Below are 16,826 nucleotides of genomic sequence, written 5' to 3' on the forward strand. Positions count from 1 at the left end.
AAAATTTTGAAACAAAAATGAAAAATGAATTGAATGTGCGTGTTAGGGAACGTTACCCAGTCTATAGAGTTAGAAATACTTTCCTGAGTAAGTGACACTTAGGCTGGGGATTCAAAGATGAGTAGTGGGTAACAGGAGATGTGGAAGAAAATTTCAGGCAAAGGGGAAGCTTTTGTGAAAGCACCAAAGGAGCTCAATAGGTTCAGACAACTGAAGAAATGTCATTGTAGCTGGAGGATGTTGAACAAGTTAGAGAGGAATGTGGAGTGAAACTGGAGAGGTGGGCCAAGATTGGTTACTGGAAGATACTTTAATCAGTGCCAGTGCTTTTAGATTTTATGTTAAGAGAATTGAGAAGATACTGAGTTTTAAATGGAGGGAAGTTCCCACTTAGATTTGTGATTTTAAAAGGTGACCTAGTTCCTATGTGAAGAATGGATTGAAGGGGGATAAATATATATGTGCAGAAGTAAGTTAAGAAGGTTTGTCAGTGGTCCAGGCAAAAGATGGTGATAACTATATTATTAGTTACCACAATAGAGATGCTGTGGACAGAATCAAGAACTATTAAAAGATATAATTGACAAGATTTTGTGATTATTTTGATTGGAGGAGAGAAGCCTGAGGAATTGTTAAGGATAAAATTTTCTTATGCTGGTTGCTCTTGTCTGTCTTGACATTTTAGTATATTAAATTCAAATGTCTTCAAAATGGACTTTCCCTACCCACAAATGACCTAGGCTTAAAACTCTTTTTCTGTCATTGCTTCTACCAGTTATCAGGTCTAAGGACTGGACTTCTTTAGTCATCTAGAATTTTCCTCTCCTCCCCATCTCCCTGTAGTCATCTAGAATTTTCCTTTCCTCCCCATCTCCCTGTCTTCTTGTAGTTGTCCTATCCTTACCCATTCACCGCTCTTAACCCCTTCTCTTTTTATCTAATAGCTATTGTATCCTCTTGCTAGATTATTATACTGTGCTTTCTATTCAAGTCTCTGAGCTCCTCCAGGGCAAGAACTGTCCTTTTCATTTTGTATCTTCACTACTTAGTAGTGTGCATGTAAGTGTGGTGAAAATAAAAATATTAAGTGAAATGAAAATAAAATGTTTGTTTGCTTTGCCTCTTGTTTCTTCCACTGTGATCCTTATTCTTACCACCTTTCCCCCCTGCTTTCTTAGAGTCACTCAGAGACTTCCTTTTTCTCAAAAAATATTTTAGTCTTAAGGATGTGAGGTAATGAAAAACTCATTGCTGGATATACAAGTGTATGCGTTCAGGATTTTTCGTATATTAATTCAGTAAAAAGTGACTTGAGTTTTTTTTTTCTTCTTGCTGCAGTGTAACTCATTCCCAGAGAAAGCAGTTTTTTTTTTTTTTGGGTGGGGGAGCATGACTGATGTTTATTAGCAATCCCCACTGTTTAATAAAGTTCTAAAAAGCTTGATTTGATACCTTTTTCATGTTTTACTTTTTGTAAAATTTGTTTTTGCAGAATTCAAATTTTATAATTTTTTATTATTTAATGTATTTCCTAGCTGTCCAGTATTGCAGACAGCTCAATAGCTATTTATTTGATAGTATCTTAATGTATATGCAGAGTATCCTGTTTCATGGAAAGTTTGTAAGAGAAATATTCAAATGTCTGTTTTGGTGATGCCTATTTTTAATAGCTTTGTATATCCTTATATGAATGTTCATAATTATTTTGTCCACTTTTTTAATTTTTAGGAATAAGAAAATTTTAAATAAGAAGAAATTGAAAAGAAAACAGAAAAGCAAATCAAAAGTGAAAACAAGAAGCAAGGTAAAGTTGCTGGTTATTTATGGGGAATGAGGACTTTTTTCATATAATAATTTGAATAAAAATGACAGGATTTAAAAAATATGAGTATAATTAGCAAAACATTCTGCTTCTATGTGCTGAAATAATTTTGTAAAAACTTTTTATAATTTGGTTCTGCTTTTACCTTCATCTTTAGTTTAGGCTGCTTCTTTACCAGTAGACTGAAAGTTATCAATATCTGGGTGTGGAAAAATATTTATTATTTATTCTCATTTTTTTTTTTTTTACAATACTGGGGATTGAACTCAGGGGCACTTGACCACTGAACCACATCCCCAGCAATATTTTGTATTTTATTTAGAGACAGGATCTCACTGAGTTGCTTAGCACCTCACTGTTGCTGAAGCTGGCTTGAAACTGTGATCCTCCTGTCTCAGCCTCCCTAGCCACTGGGATTACAGGAGTGCGCCCACCATGCCCAGCCTATTCTCATTACTTAATCCGTTCTTTGGGGAACATATTCGTAGCTCTTCTCTATTTTTCACTTTGACTACATGTATTTGAAATAGTAAATTTTGGTTTGTGAGTTGGGCCTTGGATTTGCATTCATTATATTATGCCCTTCTTGACATGAATTAAGAAGGCTCTGGGTGTGTCTATATTGTTCTGGCTTTTGACTGGTGATAGTTGTGCAAAAGAAGAGGCAATGTGGATATTTGTTTTAGGGGGAACCTTAGAGACTAGAAATCTATTTTTTTCCATCTGATAGAGAAATCTTGTCTATAAAGTCCCTGTCCAGAGCCAACTTTCTATTTTTTAGAGTGTTTTCTATTAAATAGTTCTACTAAGAAACCTAGACAAGAGGAAAAGAAGAGTTGTAACTATGGTTTACTGAACAGTTCATATTGAGTTAGATAAATAGTAGTTTAGCTGGGTCTGCATAATGTATTTAAGTTCTGGAGGCAAGTGTTTCCTGCTTTTTAAAATTAGTGTTCTTGCTATTATAATTGAACAAAGTCTACTTTGAAGTAGTAAATCAAATAAAATAATAGTGGGGGATGGGATCTATTTGGTTTCTCTATTTGAAAACACAGCTGGATGCAGAAAATAATGTCATCAAATCTGTGCCTTCTTCTCTTGTCTATGCTTTCCTCTGATATGCGCCTATGCTGGTGGCTGGAGGCTAAAGCTGCTGGCAGCTCCAACTTAATTTTCTTTTATTAAGAAGCATTTCTTTTACTGCTAGCAGAAAGTCTGGTAGGAGTTTTGATTGAACCCATCACTCATTTTGATCAGGGAGATGGGGTACTTTGGTTAGACTAAGTTAAGTTTGTAAGCCTGTGACAACCATAGTGAGTATACCATGTGAAATGGGGGAAGGCAGATATGTAATAGGTGTTGGGCAGGCAGATATGTAATAGGTGTTCAGTTGTATTACCTCTCATTACCTCTGGTTTTGGAATAGAAGAGGGAGGTAAAGAGCTTTCTTAATATATAAAAATTCTGACAAATACACATCATTCAGATTCCAGCTTCTACCCCTTTTCCACTTTTTATTGTGTGCAAAGGCAGAGAGTAGCAATCTTTAACATTTTTTTCTTTCAAGGTTTCATTTGGTAATTTTCCAAAAGTGGGCAGGAAGAGATGGGAAATCAAGGTGTTTTATCCCCTATAACTACTTTTGTGCCTGTAGTAATTCAAGTTGCTTTTCTTGTCCTCAGTGTTGGATCTTTTTTAAGAGTAGCTTTTAATAAGAGTGATATAAATAAATTCATTCATTTATTCTTCAAACATTAATTGTGCACTGTGTGCAAACATTGGGCTAGGTATTTGGATACAAAAATGCTAAGAAGCATTTCCTGATCACTACAAGCATATGTAAAATTAGAATAATCTCCTTACAAGAGAGATCCTTAATCACAAACTCTTTAGTCATATCTGCAGAGTTCCTTTTTCTATGTAAGGTGTCATATTCACAGGTTCTGGGTATTAGGGTGTTGATATTTTTGAAGGCCATTATTTTACCCACCGCACCCCTCTTGTATATTTCTTGCAGTTAGCTGACAAAATTCAATCCTATACAAATTCAATATTTTCTCTTTCACTGAAGATCCATGTTCTGCTGAAGGGAATTCAAGACTAAATAGATAATATTAGACATTGATGATCACCAGTCTCAAATGGATCTTTCATGTCCAGACTATTTTATTGCTTTTTATAAAATAGTTCTTCCATTTTTTACTGTGATTGATGTTTCCCAATTTCCTTAAACCTCTGGTAAATTCTATGTTCCAGTATGTCTTCACTTTCCTTATTTTTTAAGTTATTTTATTTTATTTGTTCTAATTTGTTATATACGACAGCAGAATGCAGTTCAATTTATATTACACAAACAGAGCACAGTTTTTCATGTCTCTGGTTGTACACAAAGTAGAGTCACACCATGTGTGTTTTCATACATGTACTTAGGGTAATGGTGTCCGTCTCATGCCACCGTCTTTCCTGCCCCCATGTCTCCTCCCTTCCCCTTCCTCCCCTTTGCCCTATCTAAAGTTCATCTATTCCTCACATGTTGCCACCACCCCCCCATCTCTAATACGAATCAGCATCCTTATATCAGAGAAAACATTTGGCATTTTGTTTTTTGGATTTGGCTTTCTTCACTTACCATGATATTCATTTATCTTGATTTTATTCTCTTTTAATTCTGAGTAATATTCCATTGTGTATATATACCACGTTTTCTTTATCCATTCATCTACTGAAAGATATCTAGGTTGGTTCCACAATTTAGATATTGTGTATCATGCTGCTATAAACATTGATGTGGCTGTGTCCCTGTAGTATGCTGTTTTTAAGTCCTTTGGGTATAAACCAAAGAGTGTGATAGCAGCATCAGATGGTGGTTGCATTTTTACTTTTCAAAGGAATCTTCATACTGCACCAATTTGCAGTCCCACCACCATTGTGTGTGTCTTTTTCTCCACATCCTCGCCAACACTTATTGTTGTTTGTATTCTTAATAGCTGCCATTCTGACTGGAGTGAGGTGAAATCGTAGAGTGGTTTTGATTTGAATTTCATTAATTGCTAGAGATGTTGAACATTTTTTCAGGTATTTGTTGATTGATTGTATGTCCTGAGAAGTGTCTGTTCAGTTCCTCGGCCCATTTATTGATTGGGCTATTTATTTATTCATTCATTCATTTATTTATTTTGTGCTAAGATTTTTGAGTTCTTTGTGTTCTTTCTGATGTGCCTGTGGTAAAAATTTGCTCCCATTCTGTAGGCTGTCTATTCACTTCACTGATTGTTTCTTTTGCTGAGAAGAAGTTTTCCTGTTTGAATCCATCCCATTTATTGATTCTTGATTTTAATTCTTGTACTATAGAAGTCTTATTAAGGAAATCAGGGGCTAATCATGATGAAGATTTGGGCCTACTTGTATTAGGTGCAAGGTCTCTGGTTTAATTACTAGGTCCTTGATACACTTTTTGAATTTTGTGTGTGGTGAAAGTTAGGGGACTAATTTCATTTTGTTGTATATGGATTTTCAGTTTTCCCAGCACCATTTGTTAAAGAGGGTATCTCTTCTTTAACATATGTTTTTGGCTCCTTTGTCTAATATGAGATTCATTTATGTGGATTTGTTTCTATGTCCTCTATTCTGTACCATTGGTTTACTAGTGTGTTTTGGTGCCAATACCATGCTGTTTTTATTACTATTGCTTTGTAGTATAGATTAAGGTCTGGTATAGTGATGCCACCTGCTTCACTCTTCTTGCTAAGGATTGCTTTAGCTATTCTGGGTCTCTTATTTTTCCAGATGACTTTCATGACTGCTTTTTGTATTTCTGTGAGGAATGTCATTGGATTTTGGTTGGGATTGCATTAAATCTGTATAGTACTTTTGGTAGAATGGTCATTTTGACAATATTAATTCTGCCTATCTAAGAACAAGGTAGATCTTTCCATCTTCTAAGGTCTTTAATTTCTTTTTTTAGCATTCTGTAGATTTCATTGTAGAGGTCTTTCACCTCTTTCGTTAAGTTGATTCCCAAGTAGTTTATTTTCTTTATGCTGTTGTAAATGGAGTAGTTTTCCTTGTTTCCCTTTTAGAGGATTTGTCACTGATATACAGAAATGCTTTTCTATGAGTGTTGATTTTGTATCCTGCTACTTTGCTGAATTTATTTACTAGTTCTAGAAGTTTACTGGGGAATTTTTTTGGGTCTTCTAGGTATATAATCGTATCGTTGGCAAATAGTGTAAATTTGAGTTCTTCTTTACCTATCCGTATCCCTTTAATTTCTTTCATCTAATTGCTCTGGTCAGTGTTTCAAGAACTATGTTAAATAGAAGTGGTGAAAGAGGGCATCCTTGTCTTGTTCCAGTTTTTTAGAGGGAATGATTTCAATTTTTCTCCATTTAGAATGATGTTGGCCTCGGGCTTAGCATAGATAGCTTTTACGATGATGAGATATATTCCTGTTTCCCTGGTTTTTGTAGTGTTTTGAACATGAAGGGATGCTATATTTTGTCAAAATCTTTTTCTGCATCTATTGATGATCATATGGTTCTTTCCTTTAAGTCTATTGATGTGATGAGTTACATTTATTGCTTTCTGTATGTTGAACCAACCATGCATCCCTGGAATGAACCCCACTTGATAGTGGTGTACTATGTTTTTGATATGTTTTTGTATTCAATTTGCCAGAATTTTATTTAGAAGTTTTGCATCCATGTTCATTGGAGACATTAGTGTGAAGTTTTCTTTTTTTGATGTGTCTTTGCCTGGTTTTGGAATCAGGATGATATTGGTCCCATAAAATGAGTTTGGTAGTGCTGCCTCTTTTTCTATTTCCTGAAATAAATTGAAGAGTATTGGTATTAGTTCTTCTTTAAAGGTCTTGTAGAACTCTCCTGTGTATCCATTCGGTCCTCTGCTTTTCTTGGTTGGTAGGCTTCTGATGGTGTCTTCTATTTTGTTGCTTGAAATTGATCTGTTTAAATTCTGCATATCATCCTGATTCAATTTAGGCAAATCATATGACTCTAGAAATTTGTTGATGCCTTTGAAATTTTGTATTTTATTGGAGTACAAGTTTTCAAAATAATTTCTAATTATCTTCTGTATTTCTGTTGTGTCTGTTGTGATATTTCCTTTTTCATCATGGAAGTTAGTAATTTGAGTTTTCTCTCTCCTTATCTTTGCTAGCATGACTAAAGGTTTATCAATTTTATTTATTTTTTCAAAGAACCAACTTTTTGTTTTGTCAATTTCTTCAATTGTTTATTTTGTTTCAGTTTCATTGATTTCAGCTCTGATTTTAATAATTTTCTGTTTTCTTCTGATTTTGGTGTTAATTTGCTTTTCTTTTTCTAGGGCTTTGAAATGTAATGTTAGGTCATTTAGTTGTTGACTTTTTCTTCTGTTAAGGAATGAATTCCATGCAATGAACTTTCCTCTTAGTACTGCCTTCATAGTGGCCCAGAGATTTTTAATATGTTGTATCAGTGTCTAATTTATCTCTAAGAATTTTTAAATCTCCTCTTTTGCAACCCACTCTTCATTCAATAGCATATTATTTAGTCTCCAGGTGTTGGAGTAGCTTTTATTTTTTATTTTATCATTGATTTCTAATTTCATTCCATTATGATCTCATAAGATGCTGGGTAGTATCTCTGCTTTTTTGTATTTGCTAAGAGTTGCTTTGTGGCATAATATATCGTCTATTTTAGAGAAGGATCCATGTGCTGCTGAGAAGAAAGTGTATTTGCTGGTTGATGGATGAAATATTCTATATATGTCAGTTAAGTCTTAAGTTATTGATTATATTATTGAATTCTATAGTTTCTTTGTTCAGCTTTTGTCTGGAAGATCTATCCAGTGGTGAAAGAGGTGTGTTAAAGTCACCCAAAATTATTGTGTTGTGGTCTATTTGACTCTTGAACTTGAGAAGAGTTTGATTGATGAACATAGATGTTCTATTGTTTGGGGCACATATTTTTGAAATTGTTATGTCTTGTTGATGTGTGTGGTTCCCTTGAACAGTATGAAATGTCCTTCTTTATCCAGTTTTGTTAACTTTGGCTTAAAGTTTACTTTATTTGATGTAAGGATGGAAACCCCTTCTTGTTTCTGCAGTCCAAATGAGTGGTATGTTTTTCCCCAACCTTTCCTCTTCCGTCTATGGATATCTTTTCCTATGAGATGAGTCTTGGAGGCAGCATATTGTCGTTTTTTTTTTTTTGTTAAATTAATCCAATCTGCCAGTCTATGTCTTTTGATTGGTGAGTTTAGCCATTAACATTCAGGGTTATTATTGAGACATGATTTGTATTCCCAGCCATCATATTTGTTAATTTTTAGTATTTAACTTGACTTAATTTCTCCTTTGATTAGTTTTTCATCTAGTGTAATACCTCCCTCTGCTGATTTTCATTTTTGTTTTTCATTTCCTCCTCATGGAATATTAGGCCGAGGATGGTCTGTAGTGCAGGCTTTCTAGCTGTATATTCTTTTAACTTTTTTTTTTTTTAATCATGGAAGGTTTCTATTTCATATTGAGTCTAAAGCTTAATTTGCTGGATATAAGATTCTTGGTTGGGCTGGGGATGTGGCTCAAGCGGTAGCGCGCTCGCCTGCCATGCGTGCGGCCTGGGTTCGATCCTCAGCACCACATACAAATAAAGATGTTGTGTCTGCCGAAAATTAAAAAAATAAATATTTAAAAAAAAAAGATTCTTGGTTGACATCTATTTTCTTTTAGAGCTTGGTATATGTTGTTTCAGGATCTTTTTTTAGCTTTCAGGGTCTGGGTTGAAAAATCTACAGGTATCCTAATTGGTTGCCCCCTATATGTAATTTGTTTCCTTTCTCTTTTGGCCTTTAAGGTTCTCTCCTTATTCTGTATGCTAGGCATTTTCATTATAATGTGCCTTGGTGTGGATCTGTTGTGATTTTGTACATTTGGTGTCCTGTAAGCCTCTTGGTTTTCCAATTTATTCTTTATGTTTGGAAACATTTTTTATATTATTTCATTGTTTATTCCTTTGGTTTGGAACTCTATGCCTTCCTCTATCCCATTTGTTCTTTTTATGTTATCCCATATTTCTTGAATATTCTACTCATGGTTTCTTATCATCTTCACTGTGTGTTCTACATTCTTTTCAAGATTATATATTTTGTGTTTATTGTCTGGGATCCTGTCTTCCGAGTGGTCTAATCTGTTGGTGATACTTTCTATTGAGCCATTAATTTGGTGTATTGTTTCTTTGATTTCGAGGATTTCTGTTTTTGGATTTTTTTTTAGAACCTCTATCTCCTTATTGAAGTAATCTTTTGCTTCCTGTGTTTGCTTATGTACCTCTTTATCAAAATGATCTTTTGCTGCCTATATTTGTTCTCTTATATCATCCTTTAATTCACAGAATATTTTAATTATGTACCTCCTGAACTCCTTGTCTGTCATTTCTTCTGTTGTGCTAGCCATGGATTCTAGTAATGTAGTGTCTTGATTTGTTTGGGATACTTTTTTCCCTTGTTTTTATTCATGTTGTTCCAGTGTCTTCCCTTCTAGCACTGTGAATCCAAGACGTTACTGTTTTTACCCTATAGGCTTATAGCCCTTGCAGTGTTCTAATACTTCTTTGAGGGGAAGAATAATGTTAACAGATCCCAGTACTAACAATATACAACCTTAAACCAAATAGTTGCTATTAAGACATTTACAGTTTTGTCACAATACACGGAAATGGTGAGTTCATTTATTATCTACAATATAAACAGTAGGTTTGCAAAAGGTTTTATAGTTTCTGATGGTGGACAAAGAACAGAGGGTGATCTGTAGGATGAGATGTTGAGAGGGTAGGAGGTGAGGATATAGAGTTATTAGATCTTAGGAAGTGTGAAAGAGGAATCTAAAGAAGATGGTTAGTAGTAGGAAAAGAGAGAGGAGGTGATTTTGGGGAGACAAGTAAGTGGGAAGATATTAGAGTACATAAAAGAAACACATAAATATTAAGAAAAATTAAAACAATGTAAAAATAGGAGATAAAAGAATAAACAAAACAATTGTAATATCCCATTCAGACATCCCAGTCCTCAGTATCCTAATTCATACAAAGTACTTGGTTTCACAAATGTTGGGGATGTGAGGGCGGGAGAAGAGAGAGCGAGAAAAAAACAAAAACAAAAAAATGTTGAAGGAAGAAACCAGGATTGTTTTGTTCAGAGATCAGTATCTTTCCTTCTCTTCTCATCCAACAGGTTGGGTTGTTTGTTGTTTGCTGATATCTCCACCCTCAGGATGGTGAAGGTTACCAGGGTGGGAGGATTGGTCTTGGGTACAGGGCACCTGGAAGTGGGTTATGGCACCATTGGCCCCTGATGGGAGACCCCACTGGGTCCAGAGACAGCTACAGCCACAATGCTGCATGCCACAGAGCTGCATCTCTGAACATACTGCTTCATATATCCCAAGGATTTCCTTTGGGGCCTGCTCGTGTGATGTAGGCGCCTGTTTTTTTTTATTTTTTTATTTTTATTTTTTATCATCTGTAGGCCTCACAGTTCCTGGTCTCTAATTTAGTCTCTAAATTATATCTCACTCACCCTCTCCCTTTCTACTTCCTAATCGGGAATCTTTCTCTCTGGAGTTCTTGTGGGTTGTGCTCTGGGTGCTGTGTACCTGTCTTGGAGAGTTGTTTTGTATTGGGCAGTCACTGTGCTGAGTTAGTGACTGTAGGGGAAGGAAGGAGTTGGGGACTATTGTACCTGCCTAGCCAGTGTTCCAAGCTGAGAGTTGCCTCAACTAAAAATGGCAACGAAGGTGCCCCACGATGGCTGCTTTCAGTGATGAAGTTTTGGGTTGAGGGGGGCCTAGGCGGTGGTGTTGGGCGATGTTTTCAGAAATGCAGCTATGTGGCATGCAGCATTGTGGCTGTGGGCTGTCCTTGGACTCAGTGTGGGCTCTGTGGGGTTGGCAGGGCTGGCCTGGGCCTTCCTGGGCTCCCAGAGGGTCAGCGCAGCTGTCTGTCTTCACTTTCTTACAAGAGAAATGAAATGAATAACACAGGAAGCTTCCTCACCATCCTGATAACAAATGTATTTATATGTTAGGTTAGGTTTCTTAACAGCAGAGCTTGAGACAGGGATTTAAAGTACACAGTTTTGAAAATTAACATAAATGCAAATACTATACCAGTCAAGCTTCAGAACATTTCCATCATCTTCAAGGATTTTCTCATGCTCTGCTGCATTCCATTCCTTCCTGCAACCCTGGCGCTAACAACCACAGATACATTTTCTGTCACTGTAGATTAGTTCCCATTTTCGAGAATTTAATATAAATGTGATTATACAGTTGTTCCCTTTTTATATGACTTCTTTCCATAAATACAGTATTTGTGTTTACATTATTGCCTATGTCAGTGGTTCATTCCTTTTTGTTTTGCTTACTAGTATCTCATTGTGTGGTTATATCACATTTTGTTGATCCAGTCACCTATTGTTGGACATTTTGGTGGTGTTTCTAGTTTTTGGCTATTGCAAAGTTGCTGTGAACCTTTATAAACTAGTCTTAGTGTGGATATGTGTTTATTTTTTTTGGATGATTACCAGGAGTGGAATATTTAGATGGAATTTCTTTTGAGGATTTGCAAGAAGGATTCATAACACTCAGAAGCAATTTATACTCATAGCTAAGTTTTATTACAACATAACCATTAGAAAAAAAAGATATGTATTGATGTCTAAAGAGTTATGGCACAAGCTTCCTAGTTCGTTCTTATCTGGGCATGTAGAATATGCTTTTGCTCTGGCAGTGAACTACAGTGAAATGTGTGGAAGCATAGTTGAGTCTTAGGAACTCAGACTTTTGTGGTTTTTGTCACTTAGACGCATTCTGCTAAGCAGGCAGCCATGGCAAGTGAAACTCAGGTTTCATCATCAGTTTTGATGTTTGTGCAAAGCAGTCTGGCAGTGTTAGTTCTTTCCTCACAGGTTGCATGGTAAATATAGTTCTTTGAGAAACTGAAAAACTGCCGAGTATGGTGGCACACGTCTGTAATCCCTGCCACTCAGGAGGCTGAGGCAAGAACATCACAAGTTCAAGGTGAGCCTTGCAAACTCAGGGGACTCTATCTCAAAATTTTAAAAAAGCAGGGAGGTCTGGAGATATAGAACAATAGTCGGGTGCCCTTGGGTTCAATCCCTAGTACTGGGGAAAAAAAAGGAAACTAAAAATCATTCCAAAATGGTGGTTCATTTTACAATCTCAAAGCAGTATATGACAAATCCAGTGGCTTCACAGTTTTGCAAAAACATGGTAATAGATTTTAAGATCTTAGTAATTATAATTGGCATATAGGGGTTTCTCACTGTGGTTTTAGCTTTTCTTTAATGACTAATGACATGAACATCTCTTCATATGCTTGGCTATTCGTGAAATATCTGTTGAGATCTTGCTCCTCCTTTTATAATTGTCTTCTTGTAAAATTGTCAGAATTATATATCATAGATACAAGGACTTTGTCAGATATCTGTATTCCAAAACCTGATTTGCTTTTTTCTTTCCTTATAGTACTTGAGAAAAACAAAAGTTTTATAAATCCAATTAGTTGATTTTTTTCTCCCTTATTATAATGCCTGTATTTTGTGTCCTAAGAAATCTTTGTCTATCCTAAGATAAAGATTTTCTTCTTTACATTGCTCATGGAGAATTTATAGTTTTATCTAATATACTTAGGTTTGTGGTCAATCTCAAGTTAATTTTGGCTCTAAGTGTCCATGTTCATTTTTTTTCCCTTCACAATGATATTCAGTTGATTCAGCACCATTTGTTAGTTTCCAGTGAATTGTGTTGGCATTTTTATAGAAAATCAGTTTGCCATATTTGTTTGTGTCATTTTCTTGAATGTGTTTTGTTTAGTTGAGCTAGGTTTGTCTTTATATAATAAGTGTGGAAATTAGGTAGTATGTCTTTCAACTTTGGTTTCTTCCTAATTGCTTAGCTACTGCTATAGCTTAGATACTTAAATGCCCTCCAAAGACCCAGGTGTTAAAGGCTTGGTTCCCAGGGTGTTGCATATATATATAGTGAATTACATTTATTGATTTGTGTATACCAACCTTATATCCCTGGGATGTGTCTTTGAATGTGTCCTTATATCTTCTTGATGTGTCTTTGAATGTGGTTTGCTAATATTTTATTAAGGATTTTTATATCTATGTTTATCAGAGATGTTGATCTGTAATTTTCTTTCTTTTGTCTGATTTTGGTATCAGGATTATACCAGCTTTGTTGAATGTATTTGAGAGTATTTCTTCCCTTTCTATTTCATGGAATAATTTGAACAAGACCGTGTTCTCTAAAGGTGTGGTAGGGTTCTGCCGAGAATCCATCTGGTGTTGAGCTTTTCTTTATTGGAAGGTTTTTAATTGTTGATTAAATTTTATTTGTGATATTGTCTATTGTATTTTCCTGTTTCAAATTGGGCAGGTCATATATATCTAGAAATTTGTTGACATCTTCTAGATTTTCCAGTTTATCAGAGTATAAATTTTCAAAATACTATCTAATGATCTTCTGGATTTTAGAAATGTCTGGTGATACTTCCTTTTTCATCTCTAATTTTGGTCTTATCTCTCTTTTGTTTGTTTGCGAAGGGTTTATCAATTTTGTTTATCTTTTCGAAGAACCAACATGTTGTTGCATTTATTCTTTATAATTTTTTAAGTTCTCAATTTCATTAATTTTGGATTTGACCTTAATTATCTCCTATCTTCTATTAATGTTGGCATTAGTTTGTTCTTCCTTTTCTAATGCCTTAGGCATAGCATTATTAAATTATCATTTTGGGATCTTTCTGGTTTTTGTTTTTTGTTTTTAGCATAGGTACTCAGTGCTATAAATTTTTCTTAGAACTTCTTTTATACTATTCCATAGATTTTAATATGTTTTATTTCTGTTTTCATTTGTTTCTAAGAAATTGCTTGATTTCTTCTTTCATTTCTTCTATGTTCCATTTGTTCTTTAAAAGAATATTTTTTAATCTCCATGTGTTTATGTGTTTTCTGTACTTTTATTTTTTATACATGCTTCCCAAGTCCTAGTATAGTACTTGGTTTCTGGTCCTGGTTCTTCTCATTCTTTAAAAACTCAGGGTAAGATTTCTGAATAAACCTGGTGTATTAACCACTTTCACCTCCATTTCCATGGAGTGAAGTTTTCTGTTACTTGGAAGTATGGTACAGCAGCAGGATCTCTACTCTGTGAACTTGTAGTGTCCCTATCACTTCCCACTTATCTTAGAGAAAGGGGGAGCAAGGAATAGCAGTAGTGTTAGCAACTGATGTATAGCCTTAAAATAAGTGTCTGCTATCTACTTTAACATCTATAACACTAATTACCACTTGCAGAGGTATTGTGGTCAGTATTTGACATTAGCACTGGCAATAAATAACTGAACTAGAGCAGACGTTGAACAGCAGGTATCTACAATGTATTGTGTAGTCACAGCAACATGAATGGGGTAGGAATTACATAAACTATATAATTCTTTCAGTTAGTGAAAATTACTGATCCTTAAGTGAAGAGAAAATAGAGTGGAAAGGTAAGAGAAGGTTTAAAATATTGAAAAAGTGAACAAGATGGAAACAGGAGAGAAGGTGGTATGATGGCTATAAAGGAGGAGGAATGACAAATAGCTAAAAGTAAACAAAGAGAGGAAGATGGAATGGGAAAATTTGGCTGTTAATAGATGTAGAAAGAGAAAGGGGAAATAAGAAGAACAAAACCCAAGGTATTAACAAGCAAATAAGATCAAAACAACTCAAGCCCACGTAAAATTTTACCTTTCCAAAAGTTAAACCAAGGCTAAATAATAAACACATGAAGAAAAAAGCAATTAAAATGAAAGAAAAATTATATGTGTACTGTATTTTATTTTAATTTAATTTTCGTAATGATTAATGATGCTAATCTCTTTTTATGAGCTTATTTTTGTTCTCTGTATCTTTGGTAATGATTCAAGTGTTTTGTCCACTTTCTAACTGGATTCTTTGTTTTTACTGTTGAGTTTCAGGCATTATGTATTCCGAGCACTAATTCTTTATTGGATATGTATTTGCAAATATTTTTTTCTTGTCTGTGACTTAATGCTATTATTTTAAAAATGACATTTAAAATTGTTCATTCATTGTATATGGTTATATTACATGTTTTTATGTACTGATCTTGCATCCTGTGACTTTGCCTAATCCACATATTACTTCTAGAAGCTTTTATTTTTATTTTATTTTTCTTTTTGAAGATTCCTTAAGATTTTCTACAAGCCTTCCAGAAATGAAGACTTTTTTTTTTCTGATTATGTTTTTTGTTTGTTTTTGTTTTCTTAGTTTATTGGATAGTGTATCTCATACACGACTGAATTGAGTTACTGAGAGTAGTTTTGTTTGCTTTGTTCACAATCTTAGAAAAAGGCGTCATTCAATGTGTTATGCTAGGTGTGGGTTTTTCCGTTACCCTTTATTAATTTGAAGAAATTCCCTTCTACTCCTAATGTGTTTAGATAATTTATTTTGAATTGGTATTATATTTTTGTCAAATATTTTTCCATGTTTATTTGTAGTATTTTATGTTTTTTACTCTATTTTGTTTGATGAGAAATTATACTAATTTCTTTTCCATTGTTGTGTCAGCATTGTTCCTGTGTTATAAATACCAGTTGGTTATGGTGTATTACTTTTTTATATATTGTTAAATTTGGGTTGTTGATATTTATTTGCTTTCTTTTAATCTCTCAAAGATATGCTCACAGGTTACATGCCAGTTTAACTTTTTCTTGGCAGTTTTCTTGGAATATTTCTTATTTAATGAGATATTTCCTTTTCCCCAAATTCTTTATGGAAGAAGAGCAAAATTTGAGGACCAAGAGTATTTTTACTTGAGTTTTCGTTTTATTTCCCTTACATATACTTCCTGGACATACTCTAATTGTTAGAACTTGAATTTGCAAAATATAACACTTTTCTATATTTATAATGTACATATTGATATCAAAAGTGTAGTGCTATCTATCTGATAAGTGAAACGCTGGGCATTTTTGTTTACATGTTTAAACAAGTAAATTGTTTTATTTTAACAGATTACCAACCACGTGGTTTTTTAGCCTTTATACAAACTGATAGCTAAGAGAGAGTTTGAGAAACATAATTGCAGTTTTCTTGACATTAGTGTTATTTGAATGAGAATGAAATTAATGAGTTGATGAAAATTATATCTTGTTGAATCCTAATTTCTACATAAATCCCTATACTTTTGACAGAATTCAAAATGTAATGCAGCATTTTTAGTAGTTCATTGAGATGCTATAGCATGTTTGGTGTCCCTTAAAAAGGCATTAAATTGATGTTCTTTTATATGTTATTCCAGCAGTTAAACTTTGTTGACTTTATTCAATCATGGGGACCAAAGGATATTTCTGTTAAGTTCTTTGACCTTTTCCAGCCTTGTCAGTTTTGTTAATTGTTTTATTACTCGAAAAGTAGTGAAGGTAGTGGAAAGAGTACTAGAAGTTGAGTGAATAGACTTAAAATGTCTTTGTTATGTCACTTATATGACTTTTGCATGTCAGTTTAGTTTGTCTATTCTTTACATTTTTATTTAAAATGGAAATTAATGATTATAGAAAAGAATGTGATATTGAAATGTTCTATCTTGTATTTCAGTCTGAAAACTTGGAGAATACAGTAATCATACCAGATATCAAACTACATAGCAATCCTTCTGCTTTCAATATTTACTGTAATGTACGCCATTGCGTTCTGGAATGGCAAAAAAAGGAAACATCATTGGCAGCTGCATCTAAGAACTCTGTGCAGAGTGGAGAATCAGATAGTGATGAAGAGGAGGAATCCAAAGAACCCCCTATCAAGCTTCCAAAGGTAAGCCACTTCATTCTATTTAGAGCATTACTTGAGGTGTTCTGGCTATAATATATATATATATATATATATATATATATATATATATATATAT

General features: G+C 34.3%; 1 protein-coding gene across 1 annotated transcript in view; it reads left to right on the plus strand.

The window, feature by feature from the left end:
- Positions 1-1,675: 1,675 nt before the first annotated feature.
- The window catches only part of Mycbp2 (MYC binding protein 2), a 233,163-nt gene continuing 218,012 nt past the window's right edge, over positions 1,676-16,826 (plus strand). Inside the window, 2 exon segments of the mRNA XM_048801244.1 lie at positions 1,676-1,804; positions 16,517-16,732. Coding sequence (XP_048657201.1) covers positions 1,691-1,804; positions 16,517-16,732 — 330 coding nt within the window. The 5' untranslated portion in view covers positions 1,676-1,690.

This window comes from Marmota marmota, unplaced genomic scaffold (genome assembly GCF_001458135.2).
Source record: "Marmota marmota marmota unplaced genomic scaffold, marMar, whole genome shotgun sequence".
In the NCBI taxonomy this organism is placed as follows: domain Eukaryota; kingdom Metazoa; phylum Chordata; class Mammalia; order Rodentia; family Sciuridae; genus Marmota; species Marmota marmota.